Below are 27,274 nucleotides of genomic sequence, written 5' to 3' on the forward strand. Positions count from 1 at the left end.
GGCATTCTTTTCTTTCTCTTCCTCGCTGGTCTCGAGATCGATACCGGATCCCTTCGTCGGACCGGGAAAAAGGCTCTCGCGATTGCGGCGGCTGGGATCTCTCTCCCGTTTGTTATGGGTATCGGTTCTTCTTTCGTGCTTAAAGCGACAATCTCCAAAGGCGTGGACGGAACCGCCTTCCTCATCTTCATGGGCGTGGCCCTGTCCATCACTGCATTTCCCGTCTTAGCCCGTATCTTAGCCGAGCTCAAGCTTCTGACCACCGACATAGGGAGACTGGCCATGTCGGCGGCTGCGGTCAACGACGTAGCAGCATGGATTCTCCTGGCTCTTGCCATTGCCCTCTCGGGTTCCAACACCTCTCCTCTGGTCTCTCTCTGGGTTTTCCTCGGTGGGTGTGGCTTCGTCACCTTAGCCATTCTCATCATCCCTCCTGTCTTCAGATGGATTGGAAGTAGGTGCCATGAGGGAGAGCCGATCAACGAAACTTATATCTGCGCGGCTCTGACCATTGTTCTTGCTTGCGGGTTTGTAACCGATGCAGTCGGAATCCACGCCATGTTCGGGGCTTTCGTGGTGGGAGTTTTGATCCCAAAGGAAGGACCTTTTGCAGGTGCCCTCGTCGAGAAAGTGGAGGATCTCGTCTCTGGCCTGTTCTTGCCGTTGTATTTTGTGGCGAGCGGTCTGAAAACGAACGTGGCCACGATTCAGGGCCTTCAGTCATGGGGTCTACTGGTTTTGGTCATATTCACTGCCTGTTTCGGGAAAATCGTTGGCACTCTTGCTGTATCCCTCGCCCTCAAGGTACCGACAAGAGAAGCCGTGGCGTTAGGCTTCCTCATGAACACTAAAGGGTTGGTCGAACTCATCGTCCTCAACATCGGGAAAGATCGAAAGGTACAGACTTTTTTTCCAGTCCGTCCCTCAAAAAATTCGAAAGATCCACTTCTCCTTGACTGTCTATCCCTTTGGTTTCTCAGGTTCTGAATGATCAGACTTTTGCCATTATGGTTCTGATGGCTCTGTTCACAACCTTCATCACTACCCCCATCGTTGTGGCCGTGTACAAACCGGCAAGAAGATCCAAGAAACCAGACGACTATAAGCACAGGACGATCGAACGCGAAAGCCCTAGCTCGCAGCTCAGAATCCTCTCCTGTTTCCATGGCACCAGAAACATCCCGTCGATGATCAATCTCCTTGAGGCTTCCAGAGGTATCGAGAAGGGTGAGGATCTGTGCGTGTATGCGCTTCATTTACGAGAATTCTCGGAGAGATCTTCGGCTATTCTGATGGTTAATAAGGTCCGGAAGAATGGGTTGCCGTTCTGGAACCGGAAAAGTGTCGGTGGATCGAATGCGGACCAAGTCGTGGTGGCTTTTCAGGCGTTTCAGCAGTTAAGCAGGGTGACAGTCCGACCGATGACAGCGATCTCCTCGTTGTCTGATATCCACGAAGATATCTGCACGACGGCTGCGAAAAAACGAGCTGCGATTATAATTCTCCCATTCCACAAGCACCAACGGCTCGACGGGTCGCTCGAGACGACCAGGAGTGATTACGGGTGGGTAAACCGCAAGGTTTTGCAGAACGCACCTTGCTCGGTCGGGATCTTCGTGGACCGAGGGCTCGGCGGCTCGACCCATGTCTCGGCCAAAGATGTAGCTTACTCCGTCGTGGTTCTGTTCTTTGGCGGCCGTGACGACCACGAAGCACTTGCCTACGGCTTACGCATGGCGGAACACCCTGGCATTGCCCTGACGGTGATCAGATTCATAGTCTCGCCTGAAAAATCGGGGGAGATCGTCAGGGTCGACGTGAAAAACGACGATCCGGCGGCCAGGAACTTTAGATCGGACGAGGAGGTATTGTCTGAAATCAGGAAGAGAGCATCGGTCGAAGAATCAATCAAGTTCGAGGAGAAACGTGTCGGAAAAGCCGCCACGGATGTCGCGTCGGCAGTGGAAGAAGTGCGAAGGAGCAGTCTCTTCTTGGTGGGTCGGATGCCGGAGGGAGAAATCGCGGTAGCGCTGAGGGAAAAGATCGAGTGCCCGGAATTAGGACCGATCGGGAGCTTATTGATATCGCCGGAATCTCCAACGGCGGCTTCAGTTCTGGTGGTGCAGCAGTACAGCGGCGGCAGAGCAGCTCCGGACTTGGCGGAGAAGCCTTCTTCGTCGCCGGAGAAAGACTCGGAGTGAAATATAAGAACCGGGTTTTAGGTTTGTAAACCGGTTTAAGAACATGAGGAAATTTATCTTTAACCGGTTGTATGAGATCATTAACCGGTTTGCTAATCTTAAATTGGTTTTAAAGCTCCTTAATAAGCACTGATATACGAAAGGTCTTAAGCATATTAAATTCTGCTTTATATTATAGTATTATACCATATGTTATATGTTGAATTTCATGTCACTTTCTGAGTAATTAGGGTTAGGCCTTTCGGTTCTCGGTTTGGATTTGGTTCGATTTTCCTCATTTAGAAATTTTTATATTCATTTGGTTTTATATTAGATTCGGTTGTTCGATTACAGTTATTTTATAAAAAAAATTATAGTTTATTTATAATTATTTTTATATTCAGTTAATTAGGGTCGATTTTTCAATTATAAACATATAATAATCATTCTCGATTATAATTATATTTCATTTCATTCGATTTAGATGGATTGTCGTCCGATAAATAACTTTATACGCATTACATATAATTATTTCGGTTATTACTTGTTACGCTCGTCAAAGTTTATAATTGAAAACATCAATTTTTTTGAAAACATCAATGTTTTTTTCCTCATGCAGATGATATAAATATCAAACTAAATTCGCACACTTAAAACTTGAAGGATCTTAAAATTTTGGACCGAATTGCAAATACAACGTTCAATAAAGGTCTCGTTTCGTTATTTCATTTCACATTACTTAATAGCATTCGTAGAGCTTGATGTCCATCTTGACACGGAAATACTTGGCGCCTTGGAACTCATCGGTCTCGAACGTAGCAATGCCACGTGTCATGAAGAAGTCGCCTGTTCCTCCGACCACGGACAAGTCACGTGTCTTCTCCATCATCAAATCTGCCCCCATTATATTCAACGTGCCTTTGTGCTGCGTGGAATTGAAGACCAGAGTGTATGCGAACCACGCGTTGTAATCGTTCTTCATGTCGTAGAAATAGAACCCCTGCGCGCGTGCCACTGGTTCGGACATGTAGTTGCGATCCATGGTCATGGGGTCGTCGAAGATCACGAGCTTCCCGAACTTGAAGTTCCCGAGACCCGGGGGGTTCGTGACGGCTGCTGACGTGGCGTTTTGGACATCGTCCACTCCGAACATGATGTCGTGGTAATAGAGGACGAATCTTTTGCATGGTTTTGGCGGCGGGTTGAATTGTTTCCTGACGGATAAAACGTTTTGCGACAGGACGAGGAAGAGGAACGAGAAGAGGAATAATTTCATTTGATGTGCCATAATTTTAAAAACCCTGATTTGGAGTCGTGTTTTGAACCAATAGGAAGTGGGGGTTTATATAGGGGTTTAGGGTTAGTACCACACGGTCCAAAAATGTCAATTATTGAAAGCCGTGATTAATTTAAAATTAAATTTCAAGGTTGGATTATTTATTTATTTTGTTTTTCCTCTATCCATTTTGGGTTGGTGTAAAGTTTCTTCTCCCCCTTGTTTTTTGGGCGTGTGGTGAAAAGAGTGGCGATGAATGATGATGATTTTGGTCGAAACTTTTCAAGGAAGGCGGCTGAATTACCAAGCAATTTTTTTTTTTCATGCGGAATGTTGGGTTAAATGATTATTCACAAGATTCGTGATTAATTATTATAATGGTCATGTGATTAATGATTATATATATTTTTTATAACCGATTAATGAATATATTAGATAACAAAACTTCAAAGATTTATTGTGTGGCTTGAGATTTCTTTCATTGATTATAATAGTTATTTATCATTTTCCTGTTCAAATAATAACATATCGAAATATTAAAATAATAAGAAGTAAAAAGTTCGGAACAATTTTTTTCTACATTATTTTAAATCAATAAAAAAATTTAATGAAACGAACGGAGTATATTATTAATCACACAAGATATTCACATTTATTTAACCGGATAAATATATCTAATAGTTTCTAACAAAACAAATCATAATCAAAAGGTATATTTATTTGAATTTTCCACAGCTTATAATACTTTCCATCTGGATTAATTTTAGGGCTTTGATTTTTTGTTATGATTCATGGGAGTAGGTGGCGCTAAGACTCTTAGCCAATCAGAAGCTCCGATCGACGTTTCAAACTTGGAAGTTGACGGTAGACTTCTCAAGTCAAGTGCCACTATTGCGCTGTGCCCACCCACACCTTCCACATTATTATATCGTTTGAAAACAAACAAATATAAATAAATTTTAAAAAAAAAAGTGATATCGTTTGATTTTCCGTACGTCTTTATCATCAAGATTCATCTTCATGTCGGGTTTTACATGAAATTATAATCATTTTCTTATATTCAAAGAACTTACAATTTGGTCGCAAAACAAGAGAAAAATCAGAATTTTTTTCTCCAAATAAACCAGCCTAAATTCGGTGCGTTTGGTATGCTTATTTTATATTGGCCCTACTCATATAAAATGTCTATAAATGTTAATTCTTTGAATTTTCTCAAACTTGTGAATTTTGAACTTTTAAAAAATATATAGAAATACAGTTACTAATATATATATATATATATATATATAGATGTTTTGACTACTATTATATTACATATGCCCATACTTGAATAATGTATCTAAAAAATATTAATTCGATGGACCGTTTTTCCATACTTGTGAACCATAAATCTGCACTAATCTCATTAAACTTTATACTAATAAATCTTTATTTATCAAATTGGTCTTAGCCAACCCAAAAAGAGCGTACCAACAGGGGTTTATTTTAAATAATGTTTGCCATGGCTATAAAAAAAAACCATGTTTACCATTAGAGCATGCTGACTATAAAGCTAACAAATTGCAGATTTTAATATGATTGGAACTCATTATTGAATGTATTCAGTGTTGAAGCATAGGACCATCTACTCTAAAAAAGATAAATAATTTAAATTTACAACTAATCCCACCTATAATCCACCAAAGCTTTGAAATATTTCTAAATGCATTCCATCCTTTGTTTCCCCATCACAATTTTATTTGAAAAAATATAGTTCACGTATTGAATTTGTACTCGTTTTAATATGATCTTTAAATTTCGTAATTTTTAGTTCAAACTTTGATAATTTGGTTTAATGTTTTTACAAAGATAAAAAAAATCCAAAAATTGTATGATTGACATCTTCATATGATAAAGATATTATAATATTTTCACATTATAAATGTGGATTGAAATTAAAATATTAAAATAAGGTGAAAGGATTAAAGGTGTTGCTCTAATAAATGTGAAAGGTTAATTTGATTGACAAAGCCCTAAATATTTTTTGTGGGAATAATAAAATATGAAATCTAAAGAAAACCACGTAATTATTATGGGAAAAAAATATGCGCTTACTATAACTTTTAATTATTGACTAATTGACTTATAGATATGTAAATTCGTATATATTAAGTTGTAGGATGGTCATTTTCTACGGATCAGTAACCTAACGACCCCCCTTTTTTCGATTTTCGCACCTTTTAATTTTTCATAGTGGACTTAAACTATCCTACAGCGGTTGGTGGCTTTATTAAATAAGATTTTTTTTATAAAAAAATATGATTTGCGAAAAATCAGTTTTAATATTAAATAATTATTATTATGAATATATTTTGTCTACTTAAAAACAAAAACGAAAAAAAAAAATCTTGAATAACCTACTACAGATTTCCCTAAAACAAAAACTTTCTCCACGTGATGATAAAGTGTGCTGAACAGTACATTTTCCCCGAATATACATTATAGGAAGTTTTTTTTTTTATAATCCGGAAGTTCACCGAACTTTTAGCCCGACTACATCTTTCAGAGGATCGAGAAAACCCAGATGAATGTTCTTTCCCACGTTTGGATTTAAATACAGGGACTATTAGAACACCCAAGATTGGATACATTATAGCAAATTTATTTAATCATATCTATAAATTAAGCGAATAGCTCGGATTATTGGCAAGGGGAATTAAATTAAAGGAAAAGCAACAAAGAAATGGTTTACTCGATTATATTGTCAAAGAAGAAATATAACGACAAATAATTTTTTCAACAAAAAAAAAATAAAATATATATTTTTGCCTTGGAATAAAATAAAATAACACAAGGCTTATTAGGAATGGGATAATCTTGGGCCTAAATGTCCGAGGAATGAAGCTCATATTGGGCCTTATAATTTCGGGCCGGTTGGTGTTATACACGCACGTGAGAGTATATACGTGCACGTGTATATATAGCTAACGGTATTGATTGGTTAATATAAAAAAAAAAAATTTATAATCGTGGTCTTTCACTATCTCCTCAGGAACAAACAGAACCAGAGGTTTTGCACAGTGGCAGGAGAGAGGAGACTCGGAGAGAAATGCAAAACTCAACCCTTTCGTATTCGCTGCATCTTCCATTTCGAAACCCTAGACCTCCCAAACTCGATTCTTCTCCACTTCTTGGTTCGTGTTCTTCGTATTCGGAACGGGTTTTCTCCTTTCGTCCGTTTCGATTCGGTTTCCCCGGTTGGGGCTTCTCGAGGCAAGTTTTGATCAGTCTGAATTTTGCGTAATGCGTGTTCTTAGTTGGGGTTCTGTTAAGTGAGCGGAATTTAGGGTTTTGCTTATTACGGTTTATTGTGATGTTTGGTCTTCGTTAGTAAACAGAACTCTGTTCGAGATTGATGTTCTGTGATCGTGATTTCATCTACAGATGTTTGGGGCAATGGCGTGGAGACCAAATTCGGCTAGGGTTTCTACGATTCCGACGAAATGCCGTTGATCTGCAACGTGCTCTTTACCTCGAGGTCACTTTTTTTTTTTTTTGTAATATGATTCTTTTAATCTCTTTGGGTTGTCTCCTTGTATTTGCAAGTTGCAACTGCCGTGGCGATTGGGATTGGGATTGAGATTGAGATATCTCATTGGAGAGAGAGAAAGAGAGAGAGGGGGAGGGAGAGAGTGAGAGCAAGAGGTGGATGTCGGAGTTGTATTTATGGAATGTCTTGTGAACTGTAGTGACTAAAAGATGGTAGGATGTATGGTTGTCAAAAATGGAATATGAAGAAGGTCAGAATAATAGCTGTCTTTGATTTCTTTGCAGGGAGCTGAATTCGAAAATGATCTGAGGAACCGCCCATCTATGATTATACCTTCGATAACTCATGACTTAAGAAGGGATGCTCAGAGAGTTCTGAAGTTTATGCCCTTATTTGGGTTGCTTGCTTTTCAAGGCACTGGACCAGCGTTTGCGGTTTCAGAAACTTCTGGTGGACTGCAGTCAGTTATCTCATCTCTGGGAGACCTTGGAGATATTAGCACAGGTTTTGCTTCGGTTAGAAAATTCTCCCTTTAGCTTTCTGTACCAAAAACTGAAAATTTTTCTTCAAAACTGAAAGTTTGGAAGATATTGAATGAACTCAAAATGATTTGATGCATTTTCAGGATGGTATTATGTGATTGCTCCAAAACACTTCCCATTCTTAGTCGTGGTTGTCTCACTCCCTATCATTGGTTGGTTTTTGGCTCTCTGCAGGCATTTTTGCTGATATTTTTCTCTGAATTGGGAGATAAGACATTCTTTATCGCGGTATGTATGAGGCAGAACTTCTAAAACTGGTTATGTTTGTCAGACCATTTGACCTATTCGGTCGGGGTTTAGATGATGATATCAGAGTTGAAAATGTCGGTGATACGGAATGTCTCATGCCTCATGCAGGCACTTTTAGCTGCGAGGAACTCTGCTGCCACTGTCTTTGCTGGAACTTTTGGTGCTCTTGCGTATGCTATCTTTGTCAATCATGTATATGTTATTTCTTGCATTTTAGGCTTATATGATAAAATTCCCTATATAGACACCAAGTCAATTTGCTCCTTTGTCTGAAACCAAAGTCATAACTCATGTGCTATTATTATTCCGGATGTTATTCATGATATGAAATGTAGAAAAGTACTTATATTTGGCAATTTTCAGGGCAATGACAATTATATCTGTCGCGCTTGGACGCACTTTTCACTATGTTGATGAAATTCTCCCGTTCAAGTAAAGTCCTTATTCCAGTTTTCGGTTTCACTGGCTAGAGATGAATCATCAGAAGAAACTAATAGTGTTATGCATGAAAATACAGGCTTGGTGAGACTGATTTGCCTCTAGATGATATTGCAGCCGTTTGTCTTCTGGTAATCACACAATCTTTATCGATTTGGACAAATCATCAGATGATTCTAATAAAAAATTTTGCATGCTTAGGTGTACTTTGGTGCTTCAACTTTGCTCGATGCCAGTTCGGATGATGGACTGAAAGCAGATGAAGAACAGAAAGAAGTAAAGTTTTCATCTTTCACGTGCGAATTGATCTCAATACGATACGTTTGGATATTGTCAAGACTCCCAACTGTTGTTTCCTTTCTCAGGCAGAACTAGCGGTTTCAGAGCTTTCAGGGAATGGGGCTGGGATATTAGCAGCTGCAAACACTTTCATCAGCACATTTGTTCTGGTTTTCGTCGCGGAATGGGGTGACAAATCGTTCTTCTCTACAATAGGTGAGATGGGGATGCAGATTCTTGATAAATTTCGAATCATGACTAGGCATATTGCATTCAGACCATCGTATAAGGTTGTCTGATGATTTTACACAATGTGTGTGACCTCCTCCAACCTCCTTCTGCAGCTCTTGCGGCCGCTTCATCGCCTCTAGGCGTCATTGCAGGAGCATTAGCCGGTCATGGCGTCGCGACTTTGGTGAGTTTTCGATAAAAGGTTGAAACTTTCTGAAAACCCAACAAAATCTTCGAATCGGGCTAATAAATAACCCGTATGCCGTCCTAAGCCATAAGATTCGAGATGCTCATATTGTTCTACTGGATCCTTTAACTTTTAATCCTTGCATTGGGCAAATCTTACAACTCATTGATCTCATGATTCTTATCGTTAACCCGGAAGCTATCTATCAGAACCCTTTCATCAGACAATTCTAAAAGGACCTCGTGGGTGGGTGAAGAAGAGAAAATCATCCAGGAAACTGAATCTGTTCACACACTCGAGGCAGAAAGCTAATTACAGAATCTGTTCATTGCAGCTTGCGGTTTTGGGAGGGTCATTGCTGGGAAATTTCTTGTCAGAGAAGGTAATGTCCATCATGTTTCATACGCATACATAAATATCAAAGATGATTCGACATCAATAATCTAAAGGCAGTTAGTATATGCTAATCAGACGAGCATGTGCTGTGAATTATTCTGGTGGGTATTTTGGTCTTTTCATATTTGGGGATTTCAGTCAAAAAAAAAACAATGTCATCAAGATTGGGAATGGGAGAGAGAGAACATAGATTGAGATTTATTCCGTGCCTTGTCCAGTGATGTAAAGTCATCCACATCACATAGTATCATGTTCCTCCACAAGACAAAACCAAAAGTCAAAGCAACTCTCCAATTGCTCCAATCCAATCCTTTGAAAATAATTCCCTAATCTTCTTCTTCAAAGTTCAAAGTAAGGATTCTAATGCTATTTCCATGGCGAATCGCCCTTTAGCATAAGAAGTGGCAGTCTTATGATGCATTCATTGCTTACCATTGAATATATATTTATTACATGTAAAAGTAAAAAAATGTCTTTTTTTTTTTTTTATTTGGTGTGTGTTTGGGTAAACAGGCAATAGCTTATGTCGGGGGAGTTCTGTTTCTCGTGTTTGCTGCTGTGACTTTGGCTGAGATCATCTCCTAGATCCTCTCTTTTCGTTATTTTTCACTTCTCCCCACCCCCTTTTTAAAATGTTTATTCTCTTTATTATATGTATTTTTACCACATGTATTCTGTTTGTATTTTTTTTTAAATAAATTCAAATATTGTACACGTTGATTTTTCTTCGTTAACGTACAAATGTTTAGCCAGTTGGTTAAGTTGTGTTATTACATGATATCATCATATGACAATTTCCTTTTATTTTCTTTTTTGAAACACCGGTAGGCTCATGAATGGGCTTTAATTTATGATGGATGGTTCTAAAATCTAATTCCCTCTGCTGTCGTGAATCTGATATCGCGTAACATGGCTTACCACTTTGTGTACTATTTAAATAAGAAAGAGAGGAAGCCGATGCCAAAGGGCATATTCTTTTATTCCTCTCGTAAAGGTATAATTGTGTTTGGGAAATAAACAAATGCAAACAAAAAAAAAGGTGACATTTTCCCGTACAATAAAATATTAATTTTAGGAAAGGAGATGGCAGTTTATGATAAAAGCGCCAAAGAGAGGAGGAGGAGCATGAACAAGAGGGCAATTGTTTATTATGGATATTCATTTATGGTTTCTGATCTTTTTTTATTAACAAAAAGGATGCTTCGAGGAAAATTAACGATTTATTTACGGATTCGTAAGTAACGAAAATTCACGATTATACTTATGGTGTTATGAAATATATATATATATATATATATATATATATATATATATTTAAATAATATGCACACGCACCATAGAGTTTTCATAGTAAACGTAGCTTTTGAGAGGAGAATTAAGTCTAAAGTCTCTCAGCCGTAGTAATCAAATAATATTTTGTTTGACCATAAAACAGTGATAAAACCTTTAGATTCTGCATATCAACCACTCTTTTCATCTTACGTGGACCTTAATGAAATCAATGCCATAAACATATTTGTAAATTGGGAATATGTGTGAAAAGTATATACCTAGTTACAATTAATAGATATTGTTTTGGATTAAAAAAATTTAAAACCCATTAAAATTTCTAAATTTGTAATACAGAAAATTAATTCTTAAATTTTTCTGATGAAAAATTTATTTCAAACTTACAAAATATGTTATTATAATTCTTCAACTTGTTAATTAGTATAAAAAAAAGTTTTTGACAACTTTGATCTACAAATTCGTTTGAAAATTATAATAATATATTTAAAAATTTACAAATTATAGTAACATATTTTGTAAATTTCAAAATTATTTTATCAAATGAAAAATTTAGAATTTAGTTTTTCACTAATTTACAACGAATTTTACCATTAAAAAAATCCGAAACGCAAACAGCGACTTTGGCTTCCGACTTCAGTGGGGCCCACAATTCTGTGGGGCCCATTACTTATTTTAGAAGCGGTGACGAGGCGCTGCTGCTGCGGCTCACACCGCGTTCACGTTGCGCTGACGCTTGCCGCCGCTGTTTTGCCCCTTTACGACGTCGTTTCTCCCCACCCTTTTTCTTATTTTACTCCCAACACCTTTATTTTATTTTATTTTTAGATTTAACCAAAATTAGGATCACGCCACCTATAATTCATTTACAAATTAAAAAAAGAGAACAAATTGAAATTTTTCTTCCAACCTCTTTGTGGCTCTTGACCACTATTGGTGGTAATATTTGTTAATTAGTACGTATACCTTGAAAACTGTAGTTCATATACTATTCCGAGAAAATAATTATATCATTTTATTCAATTCAGTAATTATAGAAAATTAAATATTTTAAATTATGTACCATATATGCGAGACTGTTACCGTTAAGAACGAGGAAGATCGGGAGCAAGTGGAGGACACAACAAATGTCATGTTTTTGACAGGCAATTAAGTTTTCATCATTGATTTTTTGCGTTATATATATACACACATTTATTTATTTAGATTTTGCTGTTCTTTAGTACAAAACACGCACACAAAAAAAAAAGAAACAGTTGGCACGTGCCGAAGATTCGGTTGACACGTGCGCCATCTATCTTAACCCGTTTTTGTGTTCCTTTCGACGTTCTCCACTCCTTTCCTTTTGTTAAACCCTCTCTCTCTCTCTCTCTCTCACATCTCCGCCTCCTATTTATGCCCCCTTTTAGCCCTCTTGCCGGCGCTGTAAATCCCTAGAAATTCAGAGAAAAAATCTTCAAAACAAAAAAAATCGTCGAAAAGACTGCGGTGTGGTTTGGAGGAGGGAGGATCGCGACTCGATCATCTGTTGATGTTGTGAAATTTTGTAGAATTCGATCCGTCGTTTAGGTAATTCCTTTTGTGGAAAATTAGCTTATCGTTTGTTGGTTTTCATCGTCTTTTCGCATCGGGTTTTTTGCTATTGTTTCGGTGGATTTGTTTTTTTGTGTGTGTGGGGGTGGAAGGCGGCTTGTCTGCGGAGAAAGTGCGACAAAACTGATAATTCTCCTCGTTTGTGTCGAGAAATTGAGTTTGAGTTCGGGGTCTGTTCGTTTGCCGAGAAAGTGCGGGAAAATGGCGAATTCTCTTTGTCTGCGGTTTTCTTTACCCTTGCGTTTATGAAATTGTTGGAATTCATGTGGGTTAGATCAACCGGAGCGTATTTTCTCTGGCTTTCGGGGATTTCAGCTTCCCAAGGTTTATTGTGTTCCGATGAATTTTTACGTGCTGACGGATCTTGTTTTGAAAACGTTGAAGTTGATCGAACTGAGAAAACATTTTAGGCCTAAGCTGGTTTTTTTAGATTCAGGAGCAGATCTATCCTTTGGAAGACTAGATTTTTGTTGTTGTAGGATTTGTGTCCTTTTTGTTGTCAATTTTTAGGCTGGCCTTGAAGTGTTAAATCTTGTTACTGAACCGGTTTTACTTTTTGTCCAGATCTGGCATGAATGGTTTCTGCTTCCCTTTTTTCTCCTCATTTTTTAGCGCAGCTTGTTTTGTCATGCCAAAAAGTTTCTTGCTTTCCCGTGGTTGGTATTGTGTTAAATGATTCGAGTTTGTGTTCTGTTAGATTGGTGGTTCTGCGGTATTTTAAATGCTATTCATGCACTTTTGTTATTTATTTTTCTACTGAAATGAAGACCTATGTGTGTACTCAAGATGCAACTAACTTGGTACTCAATTGTCTTCTTTTCTTGTGATTTGATCTGAAGCAGGATGATTGGCTGCTATAATATTGTTGTGAAGGTGGGGATTCTTCTTGGAGCTGCGAGCTTTTAGGACAACCTATTTAGTAGCTGCTGCTGGATTAAATTTCTATTCTTGAAATGGATCGGTGTGATACCTCGGGATTTGTGAGCGGGGGTGGAGATGCATACAAGGATTTTTAACTCTTAGAGCTGTGGCTTGTTCTTTGAATTCGGAAGTCAGGTTGGCTGTTCGTTTGTGTTGTAGATTTGGTGTTCCAAACACATTTTCCTTTTGGTTGTGGCCATGCATGCCAGATTCCAGAACGTTGATTTTGCTGGTAATAATTCTTCAAACTCATTCAAGATCTTGGGACGCTCGCTGCAAGCTGGAGCAGAAAAGGCAGAGTGCGGGGCAGATACTATTCTGCGACTTGATTCTTTTGCCTCTCCTATGTCTTATGCATCTGGCAAGGGAGTCAAAAGGAAATGGACTCTGATGGATGGATCTATGGGTCTGGAAGTTGATCCATCACTGTCTCTCAGGCTTGGTCACTCGTCAAGCTCTTCCGATAGCAAGGGTGGAAGTTCTGCAACTGCTTGTACAGCTATATCCTCTGCCAAAGAAACTGAAGATGAGTCCTCAATGGATATTGAATTGGATTTTAGCCTCCATCTTGGCAATGAGAAAACAGCCAATACCAACAAGCCGGCTAAGTCAAATGTGAAAGGGTTGCAATTGCTCCCAAGAGTTGATCTTGAGTTGAGCCTCTCTTTTGTTGGATCCTGTGAATCTGTTGTAACTTCTACTCATCAGCCAGTGAGTCATTTCCATATGTCTGGAAGCTTTCTCCCTACAATGGATGAAGGACCCACATCATTTGATCAGACAACAGGGGCTGTGTTACCTACCTTGCAGACCTCAACTGGAGAAGCAAATTCCTTTTTCACTCACGTCCAGAAGAACAACAATCCTGCTAACGTTCTGGACATGTCATCTGGCTTGGCAGCAACACCAAAAAGCTCAGTTACCTGTACTTCCGAGATAGCACCGCAACAGAAGCCACAGCATAGGGGTTCTAGTTCCAAGTTATGTCAAGTTGAAGGATGTCAAAAGGGAGCCAGAGGTGCATCTGGTCGCTGCATTTCCCATGGTGGCGGACGCAGGTGCCAAAAGCCCGGTTGCCACAAGGGAGCCGAAGGCCGAACCGTGTACTGCAAGGCCCATGGAGGTGGCCGCCGGTGTGAATTCCTTGGGTGCACAAAGAGTGCAGAGGGCCGTACCGATTTCTGTATAGCACATGGAGGTGGCCGAAGATGCAACCATGAGGGTTGTTCACGGGCTGCCCGGGGAAAATCTGGACTATGCATCAGGCATGGTGGAGGAAAGAGATGTCAAAGAGAAAACTGCACTAAGAGTGCCGAAGGCCTTTCAGGACTTTGCATCTCTCATGGGGGTGGTCGACGTTGCCAGTTTATTGAATGCACCAAGGGGGCACAAGGGAGCACAATGTTCTGCAAGGCACATGGTGGTGGAAAACGGTGCACATACCCAGGTTGCTCCAAGGGTGCTGAAGGCAGCACGCCCTTCTGCAAAGGACATGGAGGAGGAAAAAGGTGTGCTTTCCAAGGAGGAGATGGTGTCTGCTCTAAGAGTGTCCATGGAGGGACAAACTTCTGTGTGGCACATGGCGGTGGTAAGAGATGTGCTGTGCCTGGATGCACAAAGAGTGCAAGGGGAAGGACTGATTTCTGTGTCCGACATGGTGGAGGGAAGAGATGCAAGTTTGAAGGATGTGGCAAAAGTGCCCAAGGCAGTACCGACTTTTGCAAGGCACATGGAGGAGGCAAAAGGTGTGCATGGGGGCATCCCGGGACTGAGTATGCCAACCAGTCCTCTGGTCCTTGTTGCTCCTTTGCTCGAGGTAAGACTGGTCTTTGTGCACTCCATAGCAGTCTGGTGGATGATAAGCGGGTCCATGGAGGCATTAGTTTAAGTTCCGTGATTCAAGACCCGAAGCTCAGTGAAACTGAGACCACTGAGGAATTTTCTGTTTCTCAAGACATGAATATTGATGTTCTGAAAATGGGGACAGCTGTCAGATCTCCAGGGTGCAAGCCTTGTATCAATATTCTCGGGGATTATGAAGCTCTCCCTGATGCTGGTAAAGCGGGGAGTTCATCGACATCAGCGGCTGTTCCAGAAGGTAGAGTCCATGGTGGAAGCTTGATGGCAATGTTGGCAAGTGGCTCTTCCTTCGGTTCAGGCAGTAGCTTTAAGTCTTTTCACCTGTGATCCATCTGAACCTGGCAGCGCCCTGGTGGTGCCTCAGAGGTGGATGTAAGTTCTCATGTATTTGCTAAGCCGGTGTGCTCTGTTTTCATGTCTTCTTATATGCCTGCATTGTATTCTCACACATGAAGGGACGTTCCTCTCTCATGTGGTGAGCCGTCACGTTATGTTGTAATGACCAGGTGGGAATTTGGAAAGTCAGTTAGGGGTCAGTCTAGTTAGGTCGGGTCAGGTCGGGTCGGGTCAAGTCGAATGAGGTCGGGTCTTGTCTTTTGCCTTATTTCCTGTACATATTTATATTCAGCAGGTCTAATGTGATTTGTGAATAGAGGTTGCCCACCTGTGTCGGTTGGTTTGTCAAACATTCTGATAATAATAAGCCTCTATTGCAATGTTACTCGCTCTGCTGTTTGTAAATTTTTTTGTAAGTTCTGTGTATTCTTATTGCTTGACATGCATGATGAGAATATTTGTATGATGTTATTAAACAAAGCAAGCATTACAGCTTCAACTGTTGTATGCAAATGGAGGTACAAGATGAGATGCCTTCATTACCATGCAGCCTCTTGATTGAACTTAGCAGATATTGAGAGCTCATCAACCGCATCGACCAAATGGTCAAGCCGAGCTATCAACTCGAGAAGCAAAGTGACGAAGCTAGTGACCGACAGTGATCCTATTCTTTCACACTCTTTGATCCTCAGCCTCCTCGGGTTCTTCCTCATCATCTCATGGTATGTCTCTGTGCCTTTCGGGGTTTTACTCGTTTCCATTTCTCTCGATTTGTTACTCTGTTTTGTCACTGGCCAGGAAGAGTTATCTAAAGGTTGAGCCATTAGGGTTTGCCAGTGGATGTTTATGGCAGTTTGCAGTCTTTCCATGGAACCGTCGCTACTCTTAAGAAGCGAGGTCTTATCCCCTGTTTTCATGTTGTTTATATCATTGGCTAGGGTTCGGAGTAGTTCCGTGGCATGGCTTGTCGCTTCTCTCATCTCCGACTTGAATGTTATCCGGCGTGCATGTGGTGCCTGATGAGTGTCAAAAGACAAAAGCGTAACACAATTATCTTTTGTCTGAATTCAATGTTAGCGTCTTTATATGCATCAGTTCCATGACTTGTTTACCTGAATCTCCGAATTCAGAACACAATGAAGAGCCATAACTCCGTAGGCAGAGTGCCTAAGAACTGCACCGACTTTGATGTAATCTGACCATGGATGGAAGTAGTTCTTGAATCTGTCATGAGGTGGCTCCCATTTTGCAGCATCGGCCTTTTCTCAGAGGGTAAAAACACTTAGAATCTATTCTAAATCCATCACAAGAGTTTTCAATCATCGAACATTGCTAATTTTTTTTAAAGTACCAGAGATTGTAGCTTCGCGGAAGAGCTCAATGTTGCTTTGCATTTCTGGTAAGCCGCCATCTCATCAGGAAACTCTTCACTCACCACTTTGCAGAGCTCTGCAAGATCTATCTCCTCATCTTCCAGATACTTCTTCACACATTCTGTTATTCACCATTAGATATTACATTTACTATTGTTGTGATAAGAAATCTTTCTTTAAAGGTCTTAGTACAAATTTTCTCTAACCTTCCAGGGAGTCGGCGACTGCATTAAAGCCATCTACGAGTTCCATGTGAAGTTGCTGGCCCGCCCATGTAGGAAAGACGAGCACATTCACCAGACTGGCCACGATCCCTCCTATCGCTATAGAGTAAAGCCTTTCCATGGCAGTCTGGATGGGGTTCCCCATTCGGTACCCGGAAACTACAATCACACAATAAGTGAAGAGCACAACTCTCAATCCGTGTTCGTATGGCTCCATTGACGGCCATAATTTCATAAACGACGTGATAACCCCTGCGGCACCAAACACAGACCTCTCTTATTAGGTATGTGTACCGATTGAAGAGACCTCTCCTTTTTTAACCATTTCAGTTATTAGAACCAAAAAAAAAAAACTTGTATGTGTACCGATCAGGAAGATGCTGACACCGATCAGAACAGGCTCGACATTGCGGCCTGCCCGCAGAGCTAGCTGGCCGACCCCAATGGCTAAAATCCCGGCAAGCAAACTCCCAAGTGCCCTGTTGAATCCCCGCTTGAATGTTGCACCTTCATCATTCAAAAAGATTTTGAGGTACACTCTTGCATTGCATATTAGGGGTACGTAATCTCGGTTGCATGAAAAAAAAAAACATGAACAAGCACACACATGAAAAACCATGTATGCGGCCACATACCGACTGTATACTCGAACATGACAGCGACTGTGAGGATGGACCAGACAATGTTTGTCCCGAAGACATCAGAAGGTGCTCTTATGAGAACAAGTATAGACACCAGAAGAACAGCCAGACCCACTTTGAGTGAGAACTTCACTCCATTTTTACTGTCCTCATCTGTTAAATCCCATGCAATCCTCCAAACCCAATTCAAATACCCTTCTTCATCAACCGACATCTTCTCGTTTCTTGATTTACAGGTACCCCCGCGATCTTGAATATCAATCTCAAGTGATTCCTTCTCCGAAATCATTGCCCCTTTGCCAGGTTTGTAGCGAATCCTTTTGCTCTAGTTTTGGGAAGAAGACGTGGTATAGCTCAGTGAAATAGGGCAAAGAAAGGGTGTGTGCTATACTACTAGTATAGACACATATATATGTATGTATAGAAGGGTATTATACTCTATATATACGGAGTAGTAGTAGTAGTAGTAGTTCTTGAATCGGAACAGGATGATAATATATATGCATGCGATAATGCGTTCAAAGAGAGAGAAAAAAGGGTGATTAAGAGAATTTTTTTTTTAAAAAAAGGGCAGAATTCTCCATTTTCGGAGAATTTAAGAATCTAAAAGAACCGAATAAGGCATTTCTCGCTATTCGGTTGATTTTATGAGGGACAGGACAGGACATTTATGTTCAGATTCTTTTGTTGTAAAGAACCATGTTCGTTTTCATGTTGTCTTGCTATCATATCATCAAATCACTACTAATATATATATATATATATATATATATATATATATATTCTATATGGGAGAGGTTGTGTTGTGTTGTGTGGTTGCTATTTCACTCTCCCTTCTTTTTGCCCGCAACAGTCCATGTGTCTGTCTCTCATTCAGTCGTCGGACCTTTGATGTGGTCTGACTTAATAATAATAATAAATTAAAGACTTAAAAGAATAATACATGAATTTGTCAAATATGCTAAAATAAAATCTGAAGTATTATTTTTGGTCAAATAAACCATCTCAAACCCTAATGTTGGTACATGAATAAACTCGAACTTTCAAAACTATATGATATTTAATCCTAAACACTGACATGGCATTACGAACGATAACAGGTTAATTTTGGTTTTGATTAAAACAATATTTACATGTATAAATATATGGTAGATGACTTGACAATGTTTAGTCAAAATAAAAAACGACGCATCAAAATTGATGGTTAAATATTACATGATTTTAAAAAATTCGAATTTATTTATGCATCGATTTAGAGTTCTGAATTTATTTGGTTAAAAAAATTAGTTCAAGTTTTATTTTAGTAAATTTGATAAATTCAGGTATTATTCTTCGAATTTCCATAATAATAATTCGGCTATCAGTAGATTTCTGTCTATCTATGCATATAATATAATGCATTGGTAATCATCGCATTACATTACATATGTTTTGTATGCTCAAACAAAGGAATCCCCCTTTTATATGCTTCGATTCTTAATTCCCCAAATCTTTGATAAAAAAGACGCAACTTTGCCCAGACAACACAACAAACTGTGTTTTTTTAATTTCCTCTCTTTGAACGATATTACTTGATATATTATTATTATTATAATATATTAAAGTTTAAGGGATATATTTAAAATTTTAACCAACGACACGCTGAAGAATTATTGAAAGAACTATAGTTGTTGTTTTTTTTGTACGGAAATAAATCGAATCTTGAGAACTGAATAACGAGTATTCTCGTTTGCCACTCTGTTACGAGCGTTCCTCGACCGCAACTACCCTTAATCTCATATTTTCCTCACGGATAATAATTGATTATTAATATAGTATCAGTACATCAAAATTAATAATGAAAAAAAAAATATTAAGGAGGAAATATATTTTAGAAGAATTAGATGGAAAAAAAAAGTAAGCTATGGTCTGAAGCTGTGTAGATATTGTCTCTGTACAACCATCCAGGTTCGAATTTGAGATGTAATAACATTTTCTTTTCTTTTTTTTAAAAAAAAATTGGGTGATTTTCCAAATTTCTGTAAGTCCTCGTCTGGTCGACAAGCTTGGTTCCGCGAAACCTCCAGTCCCCAACCCATAACCCCCCAATTTCCCCAATCAATCTTCTTCCCTTTCTCTTGTAGTCTCCGTCTCTCTTTGACTCTCCATGGATTAGGGTTTCTTCTTTCCCTTTCTCCTTCTCCTTCGTTTGGTGTTTCATTCGATTCCGACTAAATCCCGAATCCTCTCGGATTCTCAAATCTCGTCTCGATGCGAATAACCGGTGGGATTTCTGCTTTCTCTTTCCCGAGGAGTTTCACACCCTGAACTGACCCGAATCTCTGCCCGATTTTTGAATTGGGTTCCCCATGTCGAGCGCTCCTTGCTCTTCCTCGTCTCTCCTGTGGCACCGACCCTCTCTCTCTGCTTCGCGCGCTAAATTTAGGGTTCCGGGTCGAAGAACTGGGTTCGCTTCTGCTTTGACACGGACTTCCCCAATCTCTGCTTCGAGTTTTAGGTCCGCAAAGCACGTGAGTATCCATTTTTTGCCCTCTCTCGTCGTCGTTGTGTATTGTTTCGTCTTGCTGGTTATTCAAGCCTTTCATTCTGAACTCCTGGGTTTTGTTTTGGGGGCTGAGAAAATATCAGAATCTTGGTGGAAAATGATGGACTTCTAGGAGTTTCTGGGTGTGCTTAGATGCCGAGAAAAATGCATTTGGCATCGGATATTTAAGGGGTTTTTTTTTTACTCTTGGGGCTATGCTTGGATCAGTCTTACAACACAATGGCAATGTACCTGTGGGTTTTGCTTGGATGCCGAGAAAACTGGTCAGAAAATTAGGTGTCTTTGGGGATTTAGAGGTTAGATAGAACTCGTAAGAACTTTGGTGAATGTGAGAGTATACATTTAAATGGCAGTTTCTCAGCATGGCACCATATAAAAGGCAATTTTGTAGACGATTGACTTAAGGCCTGTTTTCATGTATGTGCCTTGGTAGTTCTTTACTGTTGCTAGCAACAATTTAATAGGACCCGAGGCAGGATTCTACTGGAAAGTGGTTGTGGATAATTTCAAGGAACCGAAAGACCTCCAATAGTGATTATACTTATCTGATACTTGTCTGAGTATCTTACAAAATCTTCAAAGACTTTGTATCCTGAGAGTCTGTCATAAATTAGCATAATATATCTTAGCCTCCAATTCTGCTTTGAAGATAAAGAATCGATCTATTGTCTTCGATATAACAAATCCAGGTGCTGTTTTCTGCAGAAATGGAAGATTGTGTGCTTCAGAAATGAGGATGGTGCTCCCGAGAATTCTGAGCTGGAGCATTTTGTGCCAGAGGAATTAGTGAAGCCAGGTCAAGATCATCCATGCACCAGTAGTAGTAGAGATTTGAAGACAACTCTTCAAAAGGTAAGGTTTCCAAAGGCTTAACAAGATTCACTGTTGGAACATGACATTGAGTTTTGACAAGCACTTTGTGTTATTGCGTTTCAGGCTGCAGATGCAGTGTTGAAGGCCATTGGTAGCCGTTGGACAGTACCATGGACTGCTGAGACAATCGCACAGGTAACCAATCTATCTTATCCTTACTATTGTCGCTTCTGCAACGCCACTTCAAAGTCCAAACTTTTTACACGAGACATCATACTTCCAAACACCCACAAATTCTACAGGAAGTTTTGGCAAGATATAGACATAGATGTACAAACTAGCTACTAGTTGTTGGAGACATCCTATGTACTGTATTGGAACACTATTACATAACCATTGTGGTTCTTTTTGGAGTAGATATCTTTGGTCACATGTTACATACTGATTTAGAAGCTGTGCTGATGAGATAATGGCTGCACATAGTGTATACACTTTGATAATGAACTATATATCCTTAAACTTATATTAACGAGATAAGAGTCTTCCAAAGTAGAGACCTTTGGATACGAACTAGATGCAGAATTTCTTCGAATTGATTTTAAAAACTGGAGTATAGCTTATTACTTATTAAAAAATGAACACTGAAGAACCTATATTGATAAGATATATGGGTTTATTAGGTTTGATCCATCTCTTCTATCACTTACTCTGTACATTTAAATCTTGCAGGTGATGCTTCTATGGGTAGCTGCATTTTGGTTTATTGGGTCATGGATGATCCCGTTTGCAGCCCATGTATCGGGTTTCCACAAGGATTCCCTAACATTTAGAGGGCAAGCCTTATTCAGCCTCATAACTGACGTGACAGAGGGCTTGGCTGGAATCGCTATCCTCCACCGTTGCCTCTCCCCGTTCCGTCCCCTCCCACAGGACTGGTTCAGGTTCACCCTCAAGGGAAACTGGCAGCTGGACATCATCCTAGGTTGTTTCATGTTCCCACTCGTCAACCGTATCTCGCAGTTCAACCTAAACCTGTTGCCCCTCCCGGCCCCGTCTAGCCCCGTGACGTTATCCAGCGTGGAGCAGTCGATCATGGCTCGGGACCCGGTGGCGATGGCTCTGTATGCAGTGGTGGTATCGGTGTGTGCTCCGGTCTGGGAGGAGATAGTGTTCAGAGGGTTTCTGTTGCCATCGCTGACAAAGTACATGCCAGTGTGGTGCGCGATCTTGGTGAGTGCGTTTGCGTTTGCGTTGGCGCATTTCAACGTTCAGCGTTTGCTGCCGCTGGTGTTTCTGGGTGTGGTGATGGGTCTTATATTCGCGAGGTCCAGAAACTTGTTACCTTCGATGCTTTTGCACAGCTTGTGGAACGGTTTTGTCTTCTTGGAGCTCATGCGTTGATCCCCCAACAAATTTCATGGTGGTCATGATTTGATTATATATTTCTTCATGCTAGGTGTTGCTTCTTTGTTTTTGTTTTTTTTTTTTGTAATTGATTGTCTCATTATTTTAGTTTAAATTGAATTAGACAGTTCAAATGTAAAAAAAAAAAAGGGGGAAAAAGAAAAGATATATAAAAAAAATATTTATATGTTATGATTGTTAAGGAAAGTCTATTATTTTTTTTACGAATACAAATTTATAATTCACGTGTGGTAAGGAAAAAAAATTAAAATTCGGAAACTCCTTGTGAATCAATAATTGTGTGGTGTAATTAATATTGGAGTATGTCCAAAACTAAAAAGACATTAAAAAAAAGGAAAAAAAATAATGCTCTGGGAAAAATGTCAGAAGTGGGATTTGAACCCACGCCCTCTACCGAGGACCAGAACTTGAGTCTGGCGCCTTAGACCACTCGGCCATCCTGACGTTTTGAACTAAATGTAATTTTTAATAAAATACTGCACAACATGGACTAAAATGTAAAATAACTATTAGGAATGAACTAAAGCATTGAAATAATTGAAGGGTATAAAGTGAAAAGCGGCACAGTCCAATTAAAAACTGCCAAACCGAACTCTCTAACCGTTCATCCAATGACACGTAAGCTAAACCTCCACGATGACTCATCGATCTATGCGTATGTGTACGTATCTTGTATATATGTATCTATATATAAACTGGAGCTCGGAGATGGAAATCCCAAAAACCTAGTCTTCTCTCCGCCGTTGCCTCCGTGTCTCGCCGTCGGTGCTGACGTGTCAGTAGTTCTGGTTCTTGCGGTTGCCTCTGTAATTTCGAAGATGAGAAGCGGTTGAGAAAAATCCGCAGACATCGAAGTGTTTCTCGATCTCCTTTGACCTTGAGTCTGAAAAGTTTTCTCTTTTCTTTTTTTGGGTTTTCTCATTTCATCCGAGGAAAAAAAGGAAAACTGCAGGAAAAAAAACACTGTGCTTCTTTGTTTAAGGGAAAAGAGGAGAAGGAAGTGCTGCGAGACCGAAGTCAGTACTTTCTGTTTGGTTCTCGAGAAAAAAAAAAAAAGGCAGTAGAAAAGGAAAGAAAACACCTTTGTTTTGTGTGAAGTGTTTGAGTGATCGAAATGGACAGTAAACAGATGTTGTTGTCGGCGTTGGGTGTCGGAGTTGGAGTCGGGGTGGGTTTGGGGCTGGCGTCTGGTCAGACGGTGGGAAAATGGGCCGGAAGCAACACGCCGTCAACTAACGGCGTCACGGCGGAGAAGATGGAGAAGGAAATGCTCCGTCAGGTAGTTGACGGAAGAGAGTGCGAAGTCACTTTCGACGAGTTCCCGTATTATCTCAGGTAAAACAGTAAAGAGCTTTTACTGTTTTAACTCTTTTGCAAGGATATATACATATATGGATAAGATTCTTGATGGACTCCTCGTAGTTGAAGCCTTCGACTTTTAATGTTTACGGACAAAGATGATCTCACACGGTCTCTGATTCTGTCACGTGTATATGACCGTAATCTCTTTGATGTCTATCTCCTGTGTCTTTGGATTCATTCCCTCGATGTCTGAAATATGTATTTATATAATAAAAATAATAAATATTTTTATTTTTTGGTTGGATGAGAAGTGAGCAGACAAGGGTGCTTCTGACGAGCGCAGCATACGTCCATCTGAAACACTCGGAAGCTTCTAGATACACCAGAAACCTCTCTCCCGCCAGCAGGGCCATTCTCCTCTCTGGTCCCGCAGGTCTCCTATACCAAAAAAAATGTTTTTTTTTTCAAAATTCAATCCCTAAATTCCCATTCTGATTAGGGTTTTTTTGGTTCCTGCTGTATCTGAAGAGCTTTACCAGCAAATGCTAGCGAAAGCCTTGGCGCATTTCTTCGAAGCCAAGTTACTTCTTCTAGACGTAACCGATTTCGCCCTCAAGGTCTCGACTTTACGATCCTTAAACACTGTCTGTATGTTCTGTTGCTTCGTGTCTGAAAGCTTAGATTCTGTCCTCTTTTTATTATTATCATTGCAACAGATACAGAGCAAATACGGCGGTATGAGCCAAGATTCATCTGTAAGTGTTCTTTCCCAAGAAATCATTTGCTTTTTTTCCCGATCTATGGTGATGACCTTATCTTGATTGAATCTTTTCGTGTTTATAGTTGCTCCACAGATCGCCCTCGGAATCAGCTCTCGAGAAGCTTTCTGGATATTTATCGTCGTTCTCGCTCCTTTCGCAGAGGGAAGAGCCTAAAGGTACTGAAGGTTTCTTCCCATTTTCAATTAAAAACACGACTGTGTTACAGAATCGGAGCGAGATGATACGGAATTCGTGCATTGATTCATAGTAACCGACGCTGTTTAGTACGATACATTCTGTAAGATCGTTTATTCGTGCAGGTACCTTGAGGAGGCAGAGCAGTGGTGTAGATATCAGATCGAGGTAATCCGTGCTTACATTTGAACGCGGCGATAAATTCGTTTTTCGGGTTCAAATCTTAATGCATCGCTGTTTTTTATACGGAGTTTATGCTTTTAGCTGCAGCGGCGGCATGGAAGGATCTGGCAATCCTCCAAAGCTACGAAGGAACGCCTCCGAAGCAGCGGGTATGAGCAAACTCTTATCTTCAAATCCAGGTTCGTCATGATTGATCGCTACTTTTCGAGATGAACTTTCGTATGTCTGAAAAAAAAAACTGTTTTACGATCTTTTGATCTGTTTTCAGCGTCTCTGAAACGAACGAGTAGTTGGTCCTTTGACGAAAAGCTCTTCATCCAATCTTTGTATAAGGTGTGTATGTGTATATACACATCGATCTTGTTTTCGTTCCGCAATTTCTCGAGATAGTCAACTGATAAATCGTAATCTTGGGGGAACGCAGGTCTTGGCATATGTCTCTAAAACCACTCCGATCGTTGTATACCTTCGAGACATCGATCATCTTCTGTTCCGATCCCAGAGAATCTACATCTTGTTTCAGAAACTGATCAAGAAACTGTCTGGACCTGTTCTCATCCTCGGTTCAAGAATCGTAAACTTATCTAACGATGGCGACGAGGGTCGAGAGATTGATGAAAAGCTTTCTGCAGTTTTCACGTACAATATCGAGATCCAACCACCCGAGGACGAGAACCATCTAGTGAGCTGGAAGTCGCAGTTGGAACAGGACATGAAGATGATCCAAGCTCAGGACAATAGGAACCACATTATAGAGGTTTTGTCCGAGAACGATGTGGTGTGCGACGATCTCGAATCGATCCTACTCGAAGACACGAAGCTCTTGAGTAATTACATCGAAGAGATCGTTGTCTCGGCCATCTCATATCATCTGATGAACAACAAAGATCCAGAGTATCGGAATGGAAAGCTCGTGATATCTTCTAAGAGGTAAAAACGATTTTTTTGGACGAATTCTAACTCATATAACATGTCTTAAAACTTTTATAATCTGAGGATAATCTCGCAATGGTGTTCTTTCTTGCGGATTTACAGTTTATCGCACGGATTCAGCCTCTTCAAAGAAGGAAAATCGGGTGGTCAGGAGAAGCGTAAGTCGGGAAAAACTCGAGAAGATGAACCTAAGGTACCTAGCTATCTGTGAAGAGCTGAAAACATAGAACTAAGCAAGGAGTAACAATCAATCGACATATCTGAATAGTTTTGCTGCTCTTTTATTGGATGTTTCAGAAGGATTTGAAAGCTGAATCAAAACCCGACAGCGGAAACACTGAAGGCAGCAAGAATGAGTCGGAGAAATCGGGTTCTCCACCAAAACCCGCAAGCCCAGCTCCAAAAGCTCCGGTGAGCGTCGTTTCTCATATTCTTTTATTCGGGATTCATGCCGTGATTCTAACGTCTCAAAACAGGAAATTCCTCTGGACAACGAGTTCGAGAAACGGATAAGGCCGGAAGTGATTCCCGCGGACGAGATCAACGTGACATTCAACGACATAGGGGCATTGGACGACATCAAAGAGTCGCTGCAAGAGCTCGTGATGCTTCCTCTCCGCCGTCCCGACCTCTTCAAAGGTGGAGGTCTCCTCAAACCATGCCGAGGGATCTTACTCTTCGGGCCGCCCGGCACTGGCAAGACCATGCTGGCAAAGGCCATAGCCAAGGAAGCCGGTGCGAGTTTCATCAACGTCTCGATGTCGACCATAACTTCAAAGTGGTTCGGAGAGGATGAGAAGAACGTCAGGGCTTTGTTCACGCTGGCGGCTAAGGTCTCGCCCACGATCATATTCGTGGACGAGGTCGACAGCATGTTGGGGCAGAGGACACGTGTTGGAGAGCATGAGGCGATGAGGAAGATCAAGAACGAGTTCATGGCTCACTGGGACGGGCTCATGACCAAGCCCGGCGAGCGGATACTCGTTCTTGCCGCCACGAATCGGCCCTTTGATCTCGACGAAGCTATCATCCGGCGGTTCGAACGGAGGTACCCTATAACCCCATCATGCTCTTGGTCCGAATCGAATCGGTAACGTTCTGATGAATGTTTTTATGGGTTTTTTTGCGTAGGATAATGGTGGGATTACCCTCTGTGGAGAACAGAGAGAAGATTCTGAGGACGCTTTTGGCGAAAGAAAAGGCGGAAGAAGGGTTAGATTTCAAGGAATTGGCGATGATGACTGAAGGGTATACGGGAAGTGACCTAAAGGTTGGATCTTTTGAAACCATATTGGGTTTCGCCATGGTAGAGTTTATTAAACTAGTGGGAACTGGGATAACCGGGTTTTGAATGTTGGTTGAAAACCAGAATCTATGCACGACAGCTGCGTATAGACCGGTGAGAGAGCTGATACAGCAAGAGAGGCTCAAAGATACGGTAAGAAAAAAACAAACGAAACCTAGTAGTGATGGATTTCGAGTGGCGAAACCTTCTGGTAACGAAGGAGGGTTTGTGTTGTGAAGGAGAAGAAGAGTGGTGGTGGCCCAACAGAAGATGAAGTTAGAGGGGAAAGA

The 27,274-nt window shown here is 40.5% G+C and overlaps 7 protein-coding genes and 1 non-coding gene across 10 annotated transcripts in view; 5 read left to right on the forward strand and 3 right to left on the reverse strand.

Annotated features, from left to right (window-relative positions):
- Positions 1-2,405, forward strand: part of LOC104809351 (cation/H(+) antiporter 18-like) — a 4,200-nt gene extending 1,795 nt beyond the window's left edge. The window contains exons 4-5 of the mRNA XM_010535311.2: positions 1-897; positions 981-2,405. Coding sequence (XP_010533613.1) covers positions 1-897; positions 981-2,201 — 2,118 coding nt within the window. The 3' untranslated portion in view covers positions 2,202-2,405. The remainder of the gene's footprint in view (positions 898-980) is intronic.
- Positions 2,406-2,830: 425 nt separating this feature from the next.
- On the reverse strand, positions 2,831-3,484 carry LOC104809352 (dirigent protein 5). The gene has a single exon (XM_010535312.1). The coding sequence runs from the start codon at positions 3,466-3,468 to the stop codon at positions 2,920-2,922; it is 549 nt and encodes a 182-aa protein (XP_010533614.1). The 5' UTR covers positions 3,469-3,484; the 3' UTR covers positions 2,831-2,919.
- A 2,986-nt stretch (positions 3,485-6,470) lies between these two features.
- On the forward strand, positions 6,471-10,077 carry LOC104809353 (GDT1-like protein 1, chloroplastic). Its single transcript, XM_010535313.1, has 12 exons — positions 6,471-6,708; positions 6,880-6,973; positions 7,270-7,500; positions 7,702-7,755; positions 7,885-7,946; positions 8,140-8,208; positions 8,294-8,345; positions 8,416-8,490; positions 8,580-8,709; positions 8,838-8,908; positions 9,246-9,293; positions 9,821-10,077. The coding sequence occupies exons 1-12, from the start codon at positions 6,545-6,547 to the stop codon at positions 9,890-9,892; spliced, it is 1,122 nt and encodes a 373-aa protein (XP_010533615.1). The 5' UTR covers positions 6,471-6,544; the 3' UTR covers positions 9,893-10,077.
- Positions 10,078-11,922: 1,845 nt separating this feature from the next.
- On the forward strand, positions 11,923-15,689 carry LOC104809354. Its single transcript, XM_010535314.2, has 2 exons — positions 11,923-12,163; positions 13,030-15,689. Exon 2 carries the CDS (start codon positions 13,307-13,309, stop codon positions 15,293-15,295), a length of 1,989 nt encoding a protein of 662 aa, XP_010533616.1. The 5' UTR covers positions 11,923-12,163; positions 13,030-13,306; the 3' UTR covers positions 15,296-15,689.
- LOC104809651 (aluminum-activated malate transporter 9-like) lies at positions 15,393-17,831 on the reverse strand. Its single transcript, XM_010535697.1, has 6 exons — positions 17,537-17,831; positions 17,268-17,408; positions 16,884-17,153; positions 16,656-16,798; positions 16,417-16,563; positions 15,393-16,320 (listed from the first exon to the last, which is right to left on the reverse strand). The coding sequence occupies exons 1-6, from the start codon at positions 17,829-17,831 to the stop codon at positions 15,844-15,846; spliced, it is 1,473 nt and encodes a 490-aa protein (XP_010533999.1). The 3' UTR covers positions 15,393-15,843.
- Positions 17,832-19,551: 1,720 nt separating this feature from the next.
- Positions 19,552-22,355, forward strand: LOC104809356. The gene is made up of 4 exons (XM_010535315.2): positions 19,552-20,052; positions 20,793-20,939; positions 21,024-21,095; positions 21,630-22,355. Exons 1-4 carry the CDS (start codon positions 19,891-19,893, stop codon positions 22,299-22,301), a joined length of 1,053 nt encoding a protein of 350 aa, XP_010533617.1. The 5' UTR covers positions 19,552-19,890; the 3' UTR covers positions 22,302-22,355.
- Positions 22,356-22,685: 330 nt separating this feature from the next.
- On the reverse strand, positions 22,686-22,769 carry TRNAL-CAA. The gene has a single exon. It is a non-coding gene; the product is annotated as a tRNA-Leu (tRNA).
- A 268-nt stretch (positions 22,770-23,037) lies between these two features.
- Positions 23,038-27,274, forward strand: part of LOC104809357 (spastin) — a 4,842-nt gene continuing 605 nt past the window's right edge. Inside the window, exons 1-15 of one of the 3 annotated variants that reach the window (XM_010535317.2) lie at positions 23,038-23,660; positions 23,939-24,060; positions 24,156-24,244; positions 24,344-24,382; positions 24,471-24,564; positions 24,709-24,751; positions 24,848-24,945; positions 25,035-25,099; positions 25,191-25,696; positions 25,802-25,892; positions 25,997-26,110; positions 26,176-26,747; positions 26,831-26,969; positions 27,069-27,137; positions 27,224-27,274. In XM_010535317.2, the coding sequence (XP_010533619.1) occupies positions 23,440-23,660; positions 23,939-24,060; positions 24,156-24,244; positions 24,344-24,382; positions 24,471-24,564; positions 24,709-24,751; positions 24,848-24,945; positions 25,035-25,099; positions 25,191-25,696; positions 25,802-25,892; positions 25,997-26,110; positions 26,176-26,747; positions 26,831-26,969; positions 27,069-27,137; positions 27,224-27,274 (2,313 nt within the window). In that variant the 5' untranslated portion in view covers positions 23,038-23,439. The remainder of the gene's footprint in view (positions 23,661-23,938; positions 24,061-24,155; positions 24,245-24,343; positions 24,383-24,470; positions 24,565-24,708; positions 24,752-24,847; positions 24,946-25,034; positions 25,100-25,190; positions 25,697-25,801; positions 25,893-25,996; positions 26,111-26,175; positions 26,748-26,830; positions 26,970-27,068; positions 27,138-27,223) is intronic. The other 2 variants (XM_010535316.2, XM_010535318.2) reach the window with 2 other exon arrangements.

This window comes from Tarenaya hassleriana, unplaced genomic scaffold (genome assembly GCF_000463585.1).
Source record: "Tarenaya hassleriana unplaced genomic scaffold, ASM46358v1 Cleome16, whole genome shotgun sequence".
NCBI classification, from domain to species: Eukaryota; Viridiplantae; Streptophyta; class Magnoliopsida; order Brassicales; family Cleomaceae; genus Tarenaya; species Tarenaya hassleriana.